This window comes from Myotis daubentonii, chromosome 3 (assembly GCF_963259705.1).
Source record: "Myotis daubentonii chromosome 3, mMyoDau2.1, whole genome shotgun sequence".
In the NCBI taxonomy this organism is placed as follows: Eukaryota; Metazoa; Chordata; class Mammalia; order Chiroptera; family Vespertilionidae; genus Myotis; species Myotis daubentonii.
Genome location: NC_081842.1, coordinates 32,812,134 through 32,828,717, shown reverse-complemented (window position 1 = coordinate 32,828,717; position 16,584 = coordinate 32,812,134). Strand labels below are relative to the sequence as shown.

The 16,584-nt window shown below is 39.7% G+C and overlaps 1 protein-coding gene across 1 annotated transcript in view; it reads right to left on the bottom strand.

The window, feature by feature from the left end:
* Positions 1-979: 979 nt before the first annotated feature.
* Positions 980-16,584, bottom strand: part of TMEM212 (transmembrane protein 212) — a 29,351-nt gene continuing 13,746 nt past the window's right edge. Inside the window, exons 2-4 of the mRNA XM_059685974.1 lie at positions 15,029-15,088; positions 12,704-13,027; positions 980-1,117 (exon numbers count right to left, since the gene is read on the bottom strand). Coding sequence (XP_059541957.1) covers positions 1,097-1,117; positions 12,704-13,027; positions 15,029-15,088 — 405 coding nt within the window. The 3' untranslated portion in view covers positions 980-1,096. The remainder of the gene's footprint in view (positions 1,118-12,703; positions 13,028-15,028; positions 15,089-16,584) is intronic.

Here is a 16,584-nt window from a genome sequence, read left to right as displayed (position 1 = left end):
AAGGCGTCTGATAAGTGTGCTGAATGAATCCATAACAATAGACACCATTTTTGAGTGGATAAGTTGCGTTAGATTTTCTGCTATAAGCTTTGCCTTTATCACTTCACTGAATTCCCTCAGCAAGCCTGGGAATTACAATAGCTCCATTTGATGAGGGAGGAACTGAAGCTATTGCCTGAAATGACAGAGGACAAGGATCTGAATCCAGGGTGTTCTTATTCAAAGTCCCACCCACTTTCTGTTACACTACACCAGTGCATCAGAATTACCTGGAAGAGGGCTTTCTAAAACAGATTGTTGGGGCCCAGCCCCAGAGCCTCCAGATCTTCTGAGTTCCCAAGTGATGCTAATGCTACTGGTCTGGGTATCACATTTGAAAACCACCCCACTGTGCTGTTAGGAGCTACAGGTGGGCCCAAAGCATAGAGAAGGTAAGAAGCAGATCTCTGACCAAATTAAGAAAGACTTCTTACATTTACAGTCTCTCAACAGCTGGGTGGGGTTGCCTCTTGGGAATGGTTGAGCTGTTGGGGGCATATAGATCTTGGGACATATCATGAGAAGTTGGCCTAAAGGGCCCCTAAGACCCCTTCTAACTATTAAATTGTTTGTCATGAGATGAGCTACAGAGAGGCCAGGAGGGAGCGTTATACTCTCCCTGCAGGGGATCCTTCTCATATGGCCACTATTCAAGGTTCCAATTGTGTTTGAAGATCTAAAGTCACTTTGGTAATTAATGGCAATGAAGAAATGCTAAGAAAAATGTTTCCTTAATTTAGGTAGGAAGGAATCACAGCTTAATGAAACCACTCAGGAATAAGAAGAATTTAAAGAAAACATTAATTTGATGCAAATTTATATTTAAGGTTTTAAAATTGTGATGCCAACAATGATGAAATTTCAATTTTTAGAAATCATAACTTGTAAATCAGAAAAAACAAGGTTAACAATAAAAAAGAACTAAAATGTACAATAATTTCAATTTTTATTTTATAAACCCATAGAGGAAAAATGTTCAAATATCAAAATCATTTGGCAAATATTTCAAAATCATGGCCACAGATATAACAAATTTAAGAGGAACATTGCTTCAAATTTATTGTCCATTCTTTTGACCCTAGGAAGAAAAGAAAAATAAAGTAGTATTTATTTCTACAATTAATCAAAGAGAATAGAGTGTCACTTCTGACATTTAATTTAGCCCCTTTTTTATGTCACAGGAATCCAATGAAGGATGACTCAAGTAATAGCATCATGGTACCACTTAAGAATTTAAGAGGAACCACCAGAGAGAACAGAATTGGTTATACTGGAAGAAAGAAATAAAAAAGAAATATAAGTGTAATGAAATATCTGGCGTAAGCATAAAACAGTCTAGAAGAACTGTTACTTTTGTGGTCAGGGGTTGTCTAAGGATGTGGGGAATCGCTGTTGAATATCTCTTTTGGTCATTTTCTGTTTGTTTTGTCTGGTTTGGATTGGTTCAGGGCTTTTCGAAAATTAACAGAAAGGGTAAAGAGCACTTTCTGAATGGCAGCCAAGAATTTAAATCTGATTAGAAGGAAGGGGAAGATAGCCAACATTTCTTGAGCACTTATCAAGTTCCATGCCAGTGTAAGGCTCTTAGTAGTAATTACATCATTTCATTTTGCAACATGTGAGGTAGGTGTTATCTTCAGTTTATAAATGAGGAACCTTAGGCTCAGAGAGGTCCAATATTGATTTGCACAAGGCTACTCAGATAGTAGGTGATAGAGGAAATAATTACACTTCAAGCTGTCCGACTCAAAAAGTACCAGGGCATATCAGGTTCTCCATGTGTCATAAATAATGCTAAAAGCAATTTTTCTTCAATAAACCACTGCTCTTTGGTATGAGAATTCAAATCTACTTTTTTCCTTGTATTCCTTCTTGGAGCTTTTTCTTGGATTCCAGTAACCGTAGTAAATTCCTTCATGTAAATTGTTTTAAAACTTGAAACACTCCCGCTGTAGGTTTAGGTAAGATTTTAGCTATGGCTAGGAAGACATAAAAATGACATCAAGTATTGCAATCCATGACACTGTTACTCTTGATTTCTACATTCTTAGTCCCACATTTCTTGCTTACCTTAGACAGTCCCTGTCCTCAAGGAACTCAATTTCTTGGAGAGGAGCTGAATGCCTATGGATGTCACATGAAGGAAGTTGGCTGTAAGCTCAGTATGAAGGGGAGCCACAGAAGAATGTGAGCCAGAGGAATATTAACAGCAGATTTGAACTGTAGAGAGCTCATTCTAGAGCTCATGTGGAGGATACTTCTAAAGAAAACTAAAGCTGCAAGACTAGAGGCACAGAAGTCTTAATGAGAGAAGGTGGATGCCTGAACCAGGACCATCACAGATAGTACAGAGAAAGAGGAACACAGTGAAGAAATATTTAAGAGGTGCAGTTGTCAGAATATGGTGATTGACTCAGGTGTGAGGAGTCAAGGATGACCCCAAGTGTTAGGCTTGTCCTGAGTGTCCCGAGTGTTAGCAGCTGAGCTGGAGATACAGGAAGAAGAGCAGGTGTTGGGGATAAGGAGATGATCAGCTCCATTATGAACATCTTCAGTTTGATGTGTTTGCAGATACCCAGGAGAGTGTCCAAAAATGATCAGATGTAGAGCTCATTAGAGCAGGAGAGGAAACTAGGCTACATATATAGATGTGTGGGCCATCAGTCCAAAGGTGGTAACTAAGGCCACCAGCCTTTAAGGGTGAGCAAGGCAAAAGAACCTTCTAAGAAGGTTCCTAGAGGAGGAAAAACCATAAATATGGAAGAGAACCAAAGCAAAAGATCCATGGAAGTCAAAGGGAAGAGGGTTTCATGGAGAAAGTGGTCCATAGTTTCAAAGGCTGTGGAGAGGTCAAGGAAGACTGAGGAGTTCACTGGGCTTCGCTATCTACAGGTCATTCATGGGCAATCCTTGTCATGGGAGATTCAGGAAAAGAAAAGTTGTTGAATAAATATGGGCTAGATTGAAACTGTCTTAGCACTAGGTGTATTATAAACTCAAAGCAAGTTATCATTTTCATCTGATGTGTGACCAACAAAAGTCATGGAGTGTCCAATGGCAAGATCTAGTACCTCATTGGCCAAAGTCCTCTGATTTCTTCTAAATATTCACAATGGCTTTTAATTAATGATGAGATATGAAACTGAAAATTTACCCTAAATGAAAAGAGTAGGACTCACACATTGAATTCAATCGCTCTGTCCTGTTTCTCATGGTCAAGAAACGCTTTTGCAACTTCCTGGGCCTCTCCCTTGCCCCACAGCCTAACTGTTATTAAGTCCCATTGATTCTATCCCCCAAATACCTCTCATGTGCAGCACCTCTTCTCCATGTCCATCACCACTCCCTAATTTAGATCTTGTTCTTCATTTAGGCTATTGGTCCTCCTGGCTCAAGTCTCATTTCCTCTCCGTCCCTATAAGTCAATGGAGGACCTGAATGTGTGTTGCGCATCTATCTGTCTCTACCCTCTAGCCCAGCTGTGGGCAAACTATGGCCCACGGGCCGGATCCGGCCCGTTTGAAATGAATAAAACTAAAAAAAAAAAAAAAAAAGACCGTACCCTTTTATGTAATGATGTTTACTTTGAATTTATATTAGTTCACACAAACACTCCATCCATGCTTTTGTTCCGGCCCTCCAGTCCAGTTTAAGAACCCATTGTGGCCCTCGAGTCAAAAAGTTTGCCCACCCCTGCTCTAGCCTTTAGCATAATATTTTCCACTTTATATATGCTCAATAAATGTAGAGGAACAAGTACAAGTAACGAATATTATATTTAGGGCTTTGGGTTCATACTCTTTGACACATGACAAGAGAAAAGTCATGTACTAATATAGTACTAATGAAGAGAAGATACTCCTTTTATTAAATAGGTACCTCATAATTCATTGCTTTAATTGGCAGCTTTCCTTTTCATCTAGGTTAGTTATGTGATATAAGAGAAGAAAAAAATTTTAAAATAATTTTTTTTGCAAATAAATTGGAATTTCTTACTTATTCAATAATATAATGGTATGTTATTAGTGTGTTTTTTTTTTTAAGACAGCCAACAAGACAATTTTGGTTGGTTCAATATGACAAATTGACTATTAAGCAAAGAAAGCTTTTTTTCTAAAATGGTTAAAGTGATCTAGGAATCTGTAACAACTCTCATACCATCTCTCATGAATAATATTGCTGGCGTATATGACTTCTTGAGCTAACATAGTAAGGCCATGTGGTGTAGCCCAGCAACATATCAGTGTGGCATGGGCAGGTAAAGAGCCAGCCATTGCTGCTCACACTTCTCCCTTCTGAATGTTAATCTTTTTCATGGAATAGAAATCACAGGCTGAGACAGATCTGGAAAGATCTTAAGATCTGGCTGGCCATGCTCTAAGGCAGCGTTTCTCAACCTGTGGGTCGCGACCCCTTTGGCTGTCGAAAGACCTTTTCACAGGGGTCGCCTAAGACCATCCTGCATATCAGATATTTACATTACAATTCATAACAGGAGCAAAATTACAGTTATGAAGTAGCAATAAAAATAATTTTTATGGTTGGGGGTCACAACATGAGGAACTGTTTTAAAGGGCCAGAAGGTTGAGAACCACTGCATGATCTTAGAGATGAGGAAGCCAACGTTTACCTACTGATGTGTGCCTTGTCCACAGTCCCCACTGCTCCCAGGGTCAGTTTGGGAGGGGAAGTATCATTATGTCATTCCCCACCCTTCACAACCCCATTGTTTTTCACCCTAATTACTTCCTCTGTTTCTCTCCCTTCTTTCCTATGGGGGGGGGGGGGGGATGGGTTGAGTTAACTCGGGCACCCAATAATAGCCATCAAGTATTCTCCTCTTTAGTTAACAAAATTTAAAGTCTCTAACATTGTTAGATTTCTAAAGGGTTTTGTGCTCCCATATTAGCACCACTATGATCATTCTGAAATATTTACTAGTATAAATTCAGTTTTCTTTGTTGAAAACTTAATTTATGTGATTATAGAGAATGGATGTTTCTGATTTCTACTCAAATTTCTGCCTTTTTAGAAAACAAAATTTTTTTGTTGTTTAAAATATATTTATTTGTTTTAAGTATAACACATTTTGATTTTAAATATATTAATAATAACATTTTGCATTAAGAATAAGGAGCTCTCTAGCTGATTTCGTTCCGTGGATAGAGTGTTGGCCTGCAAACTGAAGAGTCAAACGTTTGATTTCCGTCAAGGACACAAGCCCAGGTTGCTGGCTCGATCCCCAGTATGGGGCATGCAAGAGGCAGCCGATCAATGATTCTCTCTCATCATTGATGCTTCTATCTCTCTCTCCCTCTCACTTCCTCTCTGAAATCAATAAAAAAATATTTTAAAAAAGAATAAGGAGCAATATTTTATATTAAAAGACTAAATTGACTTCATGTCAAAAGGAAAATGTGCTGATAATAATTTATAAAATAAAACTTGACAAAAAGCTATTCTCAGGTTACTAATCCCTCCCCACCTATTGCTCTCTCTTAAAAAAAAAAAAAAATCAAGCCAAAATGGTTTGGCTCAGTGGATAGAGCATCTGGCCTGCGGACTGAAGGGTCCCAGGTTTGATTCCGGTCAAGGGCATGTACCTTGGTTGTGGGCACATCCCCAGTGGGAGGTGTGCAGGGGGCAGCTGATCGATGTTTCTCTCCCATCAATGTTTCTGACTCTCTATCCCTCTCCCTTCCTCTCTGTAAAAAATCAATAAAAATATATTTTTTTTAAAAAAATCAAGCATATTTTTATTCAAAGTGATGAATACCAAGAACCTACAACCAAGATTACTTTATCCAGCAAAGCTATCATTCAGAATTGAAGGTCAGATAAAGAGCTTCACAGATAAGGAAAAGCTAAAGGAGTTCATCACCACCAAACCAGGATTATATGAAATGCTGAAAGGTATCCTTTAAGAAGAGGAAGAGGAAGAAAAAGGTAAAGATACAAATTATGAACAACAAATATGCATCTATCAACAAGTGAATCTAAGAATCAAGTGAATAAATAATCTGATGAACAGAATGAACTGTTGATTATAATAGAATCAGGGACATAGAAAGGGAATAGACTGACTATTCTTGGGGGGGAAAGGGGTGTGGAAGATATGGGAAGAGACTGGACAAAAATCGTGCACATATGGATGAGGACAGTGGGTGGGGAGTGAGGGCGGAGGGTGGGGCGGGAACTGGGAGGAGGGGAGTTATGGGGGGAAAAAAAAAGGAACAAATGTAATAATCTGAACAATAAAGATTTAATTTAAAAAAAAAAGAAAAAGAAAAAAAAAAAGAAAGCCCAGCTGGTGTGGCTGAGTGGATTGAGCATCATCCCATGCACCAAGAGGTCATTGGTTTGATTCCTGGTCAGGGCACATGCCTTGGTTGTGGGCTCGATCCCCAATAAGGAGTGTGTGGGAGGCAGCTGGTTGATGTTTCTATTTCTCTCTTCCTCTCCCTTCCTCTCTGTCTAAAATCAATAAAAACAGTTTTTAAAAGAAAGCTACAAGGCTTATAGAAAGACAAATAGCAAAATGATAAGTATCTTCTTATCAGCAATTACTTTAAATTTAAATGTTTTAACCAGTTAACTGCCACGATATTTTGAATTTAATTAAAAAAGGTCTACCGCTTGCATCTATAGATGCTTACAGCACACTAATAGTTAGACTCTCCAATCAAAAGAAATAGATTATCAGTGCTACTGTCTCAGTTTCCAAAAGTCCAGACCAAGTATGTCAAACTTGTGGCCCGCGGCTGCATGTGGCCCACAGTGAATATTTTTGCAACGCAGCCAACATAACAGTATGTAAGAAACGTTTTAATAAAATTTTGTAACTTAATTTTTACAATATCCTGTTATACATAATCTTATATAATAAAAGCCTAATATGCTAGAAAAAAAAATCAAGCATATTTTAATACATTACTTCAGTCTCATCCCTTCTCTTAGTAAGTGGCTGTCACCCTTGGCATGGTTCCACTGATTAAATAAAGTAAAAATATCCTGGAAAAAATAGCTTCCAATTCTAAAATATGAGTTGTTTTTGTTTTTGTCTGTGAGAAAGATTGTTCATGAAAAGCACGACTATGCAAGGTCACTTGGCATAGGTAGTGATGAAGATGTATCACCTAAGAGGTGTGGCCCAGCTGCAAGAAACCTAGGTTTCTTTCCCTGCAAGACCTGGGAGAGAATCCTGGCTCCTTAACATCCTCATCTGTAAATGGAAATAATGAGCTTAGAAGTTTTGTGAAGAATAAAGAGGTAACGCACCTGAAAAATAGTAATTGCCCAATAAATAGCACCTACAATTATTCTCCTATTATCCAGTTTTATGCCACTGCTATTATTATTCCAGAGAAAATGATGAGATCACAGTAATCGTAATGCCCTGAATTGTGATATTTTTCTAGATGGTTATTTTATTTATTTATTTATTTTTAATATATTTTTATTGTTGATGGTATTACAGATATCTCCCATTTGACACCCCCCTCCTATCCCCTCCCCCTAGAGTTTTATTTTTCTACTGACCAATTTGAAGAGACCACATAATGGAATTTGTGAGGAGGAAGTACAAGGGATTCTCACTGTTCCGTGATCCTGCTTGAGTTTTACTTGAGGTTAGCCCAGGGGGATTTAGTTCCCAGAGACACCAGAAAGACCTATTATAGCCCAACAGGAGGCCTCCGACCTTGAAGATGAGAGTCACAGGTAAACTTTTTTCAAAACATATTTATATTGTTATATTGTATTTATACTGCTAACGGTGCAGTGCAGGTCCACTGGAAGGTTTTAAGCCAGGATATTGCTGCTTGCTAATTTGTCTTCATTTTGGAAGAAGAGAGTCCTCCACTGATAAATATTCTGTCCCCATATGTTTTCAAACTGCATTTAAAGGGTTTACCTACATCTTTTATGGAAAGCAAGCGTTTCTCAATTCATTGAAAAAAATCATCTCACAGGATAAGGGGGAAAATATTTTCTTTCCCCCTTTCATTAAAAAAACACACACAAAACCCCCAAACATAACAATGAATAATGAAAGGAAAACAAATGAAGCCATTCCATTCCATGGGCAGAGTAGCTGCAGGGGACAGCTGCAGTGCGTCTGCTGTCCCAATTCTTTTCTTTCCCATCACTCGATGACTTACTGAACCAAGAATGTAGACAATTCTGGCTATGGTTTAGTTTCTCGACTTAAATTCTGTGTTGTGCTCATCTGCTTCCTGCGTTGTGTCCTAAGCCGACGGGGTCACTTCAGCCCGCGTGCAAGGAGCCGCACAGGCAGGGAGCTCCTACTCCTTTCCCAGCTCCACCCCTTCCCCTGAGGGCCTTAAAATTTGGAAGGGCTCACTGTCTTAGCCAGCTCAGCTACTATAACAGGCTACCATAAACTAGGTGGCTTATCCAACAAGCATTTATTTCTCATAGTTCTGGAGGGTGGAAGTCCAAGACCAAGGTGCTGGCTATCTCTCCTTATTTGGTGAACAGAGAAATCTCTGGTCTCCTCATCTTCTTTTAAGGGCACTAATCTCATCATGGGACTCTACCCTTCTGACCTCATCTAAGCCTAATTAGCTCCCAATACCATCACAGCCGGAGTAAGGGCTTCAGTATGAATTTGGGGAGGGTGACAGGGACATTTTTAAATTGATTTCAGAGAGGGAGGGAGAGAGAGCTAGAAACATCAATTATGAGAGAGAATCATTGATTGGCTGCCTCCTGCACGTACCCCACTGGGGATCAAGCCCACAGCCCAGGGAATATGCCCTGACCGGGAATCAAACAATGACCTCCTGGTTCATAGGTCAAAGCTCAACCACTGACCCACACTGGCCGGGCCAGACATTTAGTCTGCAGCACTCACCCAATGCCTTTATAAGTATTTATCAAAATCACCAAACCCTTTGTGACTCAAGCATTTCTCCCTGTGGTTTTGGTTGGGTACCAATCGACTGCACACTCATACACCATCACTGTGTGGCCTTCAGCAGGATGTTATCAAATGTTTGTGCCCCATCGCCCTCCCAAATCCATATGTTGAAGCTCTAATCTCCACTATGATGATATCTGGAGGTGTGTCATTTGAGAGGTAATAAAGTTTAGATGAGGTCATGAGGATCGAGCCCCCAAAATAGGATTAGTGCCCTTATAAGAAGAGAGAGGTCTTCCTCTCTCTGGGAACAGGCACAGGAAAGGCCATGTGAGCACACAATGAGAAAACAGCCATCCATAAGCCAGGAAGAGAGGCCTCACCAAAAACCAACCATGATCCTGGACCTCCTGCATTCAGAACTGTGAGAAATAAAGGTGTGTTGGTTAAGCCATTCCATCTATGGTATTTTGGTATAGCAGCTCGAGCTGACTGGGATGCAAGATGACTTCAATTCTAAGAAATAATGAATGTGGTAAATCCTAAGGGGTGTTTGATTCATTTCTGAAAACTTTTTGAACTTACAGAAAAAACTCTTAGAAAGATATTTTCTAAAATATTGATCGTGACAAATGTATCTAAAAAATGTATTTTGTGCTACAATAAAATAAAGTACAACTACAATTTTTTCCAAATCTTCCTTCAAGCCATCATCTATTTCTTTTTTACAAATTTTTATAGTTCTTTAGTTTCCTGATATGTATTATATTCATGTAAGAGAATTTTAATTTTCAGACAGACACTTAAAAGTACAGCTTTTAAAAGCATTTTTGGGCTGAACCGGTTTGGTTCAGTGGATAGATAGAGCTTCGGCCTGCGGACTCAAGGGTCCCAGGTTCGACTCAGGTCAAGGGCCTGTACCGTGGTTGCGGGCACATCCCCACTGGGGGGTGTGCAGGAAGCAGCTGATCAATCTCTCTCATCGATGTTTCTAACTCTCTATCCCTCTCCCTTCTTCTCTGTAAAAAACCAATGAAATATATTTAAAAAATAAAAACAAGCATTTTCGGTGTTTTGTTTATATATAAAAGAAGCATGAATCAGCAGCATATTTTACAATATTCAGTATAGTTTTCAATTAAATTTTAAAATATTACTTATTCCCTTTAGCATGTGAGGAATCTAACAATGTAATTATATGGAGGTTCATTAAAATAGAATCACTATATAGAACTCTGTATCCCAACAAATAACCCACCTTTCCTTCTAAGAAAGTTGTGTGGCTTCCAGAATTTTGAGAAATTAATACATTCATTTCAATGCTAGAAATGGTGCGTAATATAGCCCAGATTTCTACACAGTAACAAAGGTTTGCTCAGGCTGCCTGTGCTCCTTGTGGGCTCAGGGCAGTGCTAGTTATTAATACCTAACATCATCCCCCCTATGTCAGCTACTCATCCTCCCTAATGAAACATGATCTGCCACCACTGTGGAGTGTGTGGTGTCAAGTTATCCAAAAACACTCACTAAAGACATGCTCTTATTAAATTTATCTGGAACTTTCCCCCAAACTAGTGCTGCATTCTATGCAGATGGGAAAACGGAGATTCTGTCCAGAAGTGACACTAAGATAATTTTGTGTTAGGAAGAGAATTTTCATCAGAATCTCTTGGGTCATATGTTAAAAATGCGCATTCCCTGCCTCCAAGCCCAGAGTTTTTGACCTAGTAGGAATAGTCTTGGATTAGATCCAAAAATCTGGTTTAATAAGATTCTGATGCCACTGATCCACTTGGAGGAACACGTTGTACAGGGTGGGACAAAAGTAGGTTCACAGTTGTGAGTACACAAAAGGCTTTATTCTTGAACTATGATTTATTAATCTTTGTATTATTTTCCATATGAACAACTGTAAACCTACTGTTGCCTCTCTCTGTAGTTGTGTTGGATTCTACACCTAGCTTAGAAATCACACACCAACAACTATACCCTGAGCAAGATGGGCCAAGGCTAAACTCTGAAGTTGGAGAACTTTGCTCTGTTTTCAATTAGTTTTCTTTTTTCCCAGGCACTTTAGGGGCCTCCCTATTGGGTCTCCATGGGACTGACTTACCCAGTTCTTTGTAAATGTTTAATTTTTTTTCTCCCTGCATTCTATCTATGTTAAACCTAGATGCTATGAGTGTCATGCCTACAATGAATCAGGTATCTGATTAACTATCTATGCCGAGGGGTTATGGCTGCCAACACTTAAATGTGTGTTTCTCTTAGGCATATGTTCCTTTTAGCAAAGGGCTTTAGAAATTTGGGGCAAAGGGCTTTAGAAATTTAGGATGTTTACCAGAAGGGATAAATCTCAAATACTAAACTTCTAGATGCCCTGGCAATCCATAGGGGAGGTAATTTTGGTCTGTTCATCTCAACCCTGGGCAAGCCTCCTTATACAATCAATTCTGTTCTGAAGAATGTACGGATTTCCTTTGCAGACTTATGTAGAACTTTAAGAGGACAAGAATGACCACAAAAGGCATTGAGAATGTCAATTCTTATCTTTTTAGCTTTGATGGTTGCTGTTGATAGGATCAAATTGGAGGGAGGGAGAGAATTGGCTAACATTACTTAAATTCACCCAATTCTGCCTGGCTAGTGTAGCTCAGTGGTTGAGCGTTGACCTATGAACTAGAAAGTCACTGGTTCGATTCCTGGTCAGGGCACATGCCTGGGTTGCAGGCTCACTTCCCGTGTGGGGCATGTAGAAGGCAGCCAATCAATGATTCTCTCTCATCATTGATGTTCCTATCTTTCTCTCCCTTTCCCTTCCTCTCTGAAATCAATAAAAATATATTTTAAATTCACCTGATCCTAATATAATACTGACTTGTATCATACAGCCAGTATGAGAGTTTTCCCTGGGAAATAGCTCTTTCCAGAAAGAAGCTGTTCAACTCACAAAGCAGTGACCCAGGATCAATACCTGTAGAAATTTAGAATCAGAACTCACTTGTGCTCTTCTCCCAATGACCCTGCTGTAATCCTCCTGGGGGTCAGAGCCATGCATATTAATGGTCTGGCCGAGGAGGAAAGGTTGAGTGACAAGGAGGCACAGAATCAACCTGGCCTGATTAAGAGAAATGGCTCTGGGTTCTGAATCTAGACGCATTAGGGTGGCCTTGGGAAAGTTATAGAAACTCTTTAGCCTCAATTTACTATCTGTAAAATGGGAAATACATTGATACACAGTAAACATACAGTTCACTTTGCTATTATTTCATACAGTTAATATGGTTAGCCCTCCTGGAAAAAGTTAGGAAACTAAATTTGATGTTAGCCTATATCAGCTTTTCTGCTGGAGTAGGAGTAGAAAGAGGGGGAGAATTTCATGTCTTCTTTAGTCAAGGAGCATGTATATCTTTCTGAAGGGGATAGAAGCCAAATTAAGATATCTGTATTTGACTAATATTAAAAATATGAAGGGTGATGCTTTCAATTTCCACACAAAGCTCTTAATATTTATCTCAATTAGTAATTTTTTAAACAGAACATTGAGATAAAAAATTAGCTGGTGCTACCTACTGCCATACCTTTAGTTATCACATCAACATATTTCCATTCATTCTTACAAAAACAATTATTGACCATTTATTATGTTCCAGCCACTGGATGACATGATTATACAGGATACAGTGGTGAATAAAAGAGAAAAATTAAATGTTAACGTGCAAGGCTTCTCATTTTAGTATTCAGGATGTAATAAGAACCAGCCCCCTGTTTCTTGAAACTTACATTTATGTGTCCGTTCCAAAGAAGCCTTGCAGAGAGCTTGAGGAAAACTGTCAGGGACGCGCAGAACATGGCAAAGCTCAGGCAGAGGTCAAAGGTTTGAAGCGTCAGGTGGTACTCTTCATAGTGTGGTGGATCCACACACACTGATGGGAATTTTGCATACGGAAAAGGAAAGGCAACGGCATAACCAAGATAATTGGTGCCTGCAACCCCTGATAATGAGTAGAAGCAATATGGGCCGAGGAGAGCCGATTCCAAGGCTACTGCAAAATGAAGTGGACATCCTATAAGGCTCAGAATCACAAAAGTGAAACTAGCTTCCCACTGAAAATAAAGCAGAAACAAATAGTTACTTTGGGAACTATATTTTCCAAAAGCTTCTTAGCAATCGGAAGAAAGAGATGCCAGGTCTTAATCTCTCCTACTGGGAAGTGAAGGAGAAATGGGTCACAACCTTCCCTTAGGCCCTTGTGTCCTCCCCTTCTATCTACATTATGGAAGAATAACATCAGCCAACTGGGGCAAAAAATGAAATCAATTCCATCCAACAAATATTTATTTATCTCCTGTCATGTGTTGAGAACCAGTTTGGGGTGGGAAAAACAGATGAGTAAACAGAATCCCTGCCTTATCTATCCTAGGACCTCGCCAATCAGGGTGTGGTCCATGGTCCACTGACATCCCCTGGTACATTGTTAGAAATGTAGACTCTCAGGTCTCTCCAAGATCTACTGAATCAGAAACTGCCTGTTAACCAGATCCCCGGGTGATTTACACCGAGTAGTACATTAAAGCTTGAGAAGCACTGCTGTAGCCATTGGAGAAACGTTTTTAATGAGATCAAGGTATTGATCTATATTGTGGGATTACTTGGTTTCATGCTATTAAAATTCAAATTATTATGACTTTTCATTCTTTTTTTTTTATCCTCACCTGAGGATATTTTTTTCATTGAATTTTTTAGAGAGAGCAGAAGGAAGGGAGGAGGAAGAGAGAGAGAGAGAGACAGAGAAAGAGAGAGACAGAGAGAGAGAGAGAGAGAGACAGAGAGAGAGAGAAACATTGACATGAGAGACACATATTGGTTGGTTGCCTCCAAGGCTGGGGATTGAACCTGCAACTGAGGTACTCCCTTGACCAGGACTTGAACCTGAGACCCTTCGGTCCACAGGCCAACGTTGTAACCACTGAGAAAAACTGGCCAGGCCTCATTCTTTCTTTAAGGGCAAAGAGTACAGGGAGATACCAAATTGGAAGGAGATACCAAATTGGAAGGAGATACCAAATTAAGGAGTTGAGACTTGAAAATGCAACATTGAAAGCAGAGGAGCCTATAGATCTCTTTCTTCAAGATTGAAACCCAGTAGCACTAACCCTGGTTCTGTCCTCCCCAAATGACAGCACTTATAATAACCACAGGAACTTGTAGAAAATGTTTGGGGCAGGAATCAAATACAAAATTTTAATTGAAAACATAGTTTATTACTTAAAATTCATCATAGTAAGGCATTGATTAGACAGAATCTACACTAATAAAAGAGAAATATTCAAATTGATTGTACCTTCGCGACGCCCACCAGCCAATCAGGAGTGAACATGCAAATTAATCCAACAAAGATGGCTAGTTAATTTGCATATGCAGGCGCCGAGGGGGCAGGGCAGGGCAGGACACAGGCGTTCCGCACCACCCCAGCTGCTCCTGGCCCCTGGGCAGCATGGGAAGGTGGAAAGGCAGCTCTGGCCAGAGTGAAGGCAGTGCTAGTTTAACTATAATTGGAAATCACAGTCTCTATGTTCTATCCTGAACTAGGAGAGATTTGATCTTCAAAAGATCCTCCTTAAAATAAAAGGGGTTCTATAATAAAACTGACATGTCCAGTGACAGAAAGTAACCTCACAGGGTAATCTGATCATAAATTCCTAAATGGGCAGATTATGGTGGGTAGTCACCTTCCAGGCACATAACTTCTTTAGTAAAAGTTTATCTTTGCCTTAAGCAAATCCTGTCTATTGTTCTTGTGTATCTAGATTAACACACCATTGAAATGTCCCTTTTCAGACCCCTCCTTCTAAGACATAACCATTCTCAAGAGATGACATAATCTTGTTCACTATCCTGTAAGCCAATCCCCACCTTGCTTTTTCCCACCTCCATGTAATCTCCCTTATGTTCTCTCCTTAATTTCAAATGAGTAAAATAAACTGAAAAACCGTCCCTCTCTGAAAAGTTTAGATCTTGCTTCTTGGCAGTTGTTGTCATTTTGGCTCAAATCAAATCTTTACAGGCTTGGATATTTCTCACATCAACAATGTCCACATATTTACCAAGTATCTCTGGGTCCAAGCTTTGTGAGCCAACAGTAGGAGTACACCAGCTGTGATGGCCTGTGAAAGGAAGATGGGAAAACAACATCCATGATAGAATGTACCTCTGGAAAGAGTTCAATCTGTCTCACCATTTGACAACTTTACCATGAACTGGAAGGAACAGCAAATGGCTAAGTGGATGTATAGCTCCGACCTCCTCTTCATCCGTGATGACAATGAGGAAGAGAAGCCATAAGTGTCATAAAGACATGATTCATGCAAGCTCATTTTTTGATTTTCCTGTGTTGCCTTTGCCATCGAGATGATAAGCTTTGCTATAGTAGGCTGTTATTGCAATAGAAGCTTGGCTTTATAACCCTTGCCATATGTTCTGTTTTGATGAATTGCTTATTGTTCATCTTTCTTACAAATTGCTAAAACTGCACATGGGAAGAACCGGAATGGGAAATGTGTCACAAAACCCTGAAAACCCTCAGCAGCAGCACTATGTTTTACTATCTGCTTCCTCTTGAAAAGCCTGCTGGTGGGATACAAGTACGTGATCCCTGTTTCTCAAGTAACAAAGATTATCATTAGAATGAATGCATGATGGGGCATTAATTGTTTTGGGTGCAGCAGTGTCCAGCTTTTCAAAAGAGAGTTCTTTATAGTCTCCATTGAAGGAAAAAGGCCCAAAGTGCAGAATAAAAATAGTTAAACAAAGGAGGGAATGGTGTCAACAGAATTGAGCAATAGATAATGAAAAAAAAAAAAAAATCTGGGCTCATCTTTGATTCAGCACCGGGTCTGATAAAGGAAACCTTTGTGGTCACTGAGCCTGGAAATCACTTATTCCCAACCCATAAATCGTTTGTTCCTAGTCAAGAAACACTTTGAGATGGAGAGAGAAAGCCAGGAAGAGATGTGCCTGAAATAAGATATAGAACGAGGGCAGGCCTAAAAATAGTACCATTTAGGTTTTTGACAGAAAAATAAACATGAATGTATATATAGTATCAACAAATTTAAGGGGGAGAAAAATCAGAGCTTTTACCAATGTGGTTTTGTGGTATGCTGCTTTTGTAGCCCCGGGTCTGGCATATTTATTATTTTGAGACCCAGCTTTTCATTTTCCTGGCATATTTTATTTTGAATGTTGGATTTAGAGAATTTGAGATGGGGGGAGGGTGGTGGGAGAGCACACACACACATGCACTCACACAAAACTTCTCATGTAGCTAAGCCTGAAATTCCAGACTTGGCATCGCCATACCATAAAACTCCCATGGATAAAAACAGAACCATCTGTACTCAAAAGAGGTTGGCTTGATTCTGCAGGAGGAAAGTTTCCAAGGGACCCTATGGAGGTCGAGCCAGCATAAATAGTACAACAAAACAGGAGAATTATTAAGAGCAACTGTAACACTGGTGGGCTAAGCCCTCGGCCAGTCTGTGCTTTCAGAGGCAAGGCGCTCAGATGACACGTCACTCCTCTGTGAGCAACACTGAAGCAAAGGAGATGAAGCAGAGGGATGCCCCGCTGCTGGTTTAGCTCCAGATAGATAGCTGACATT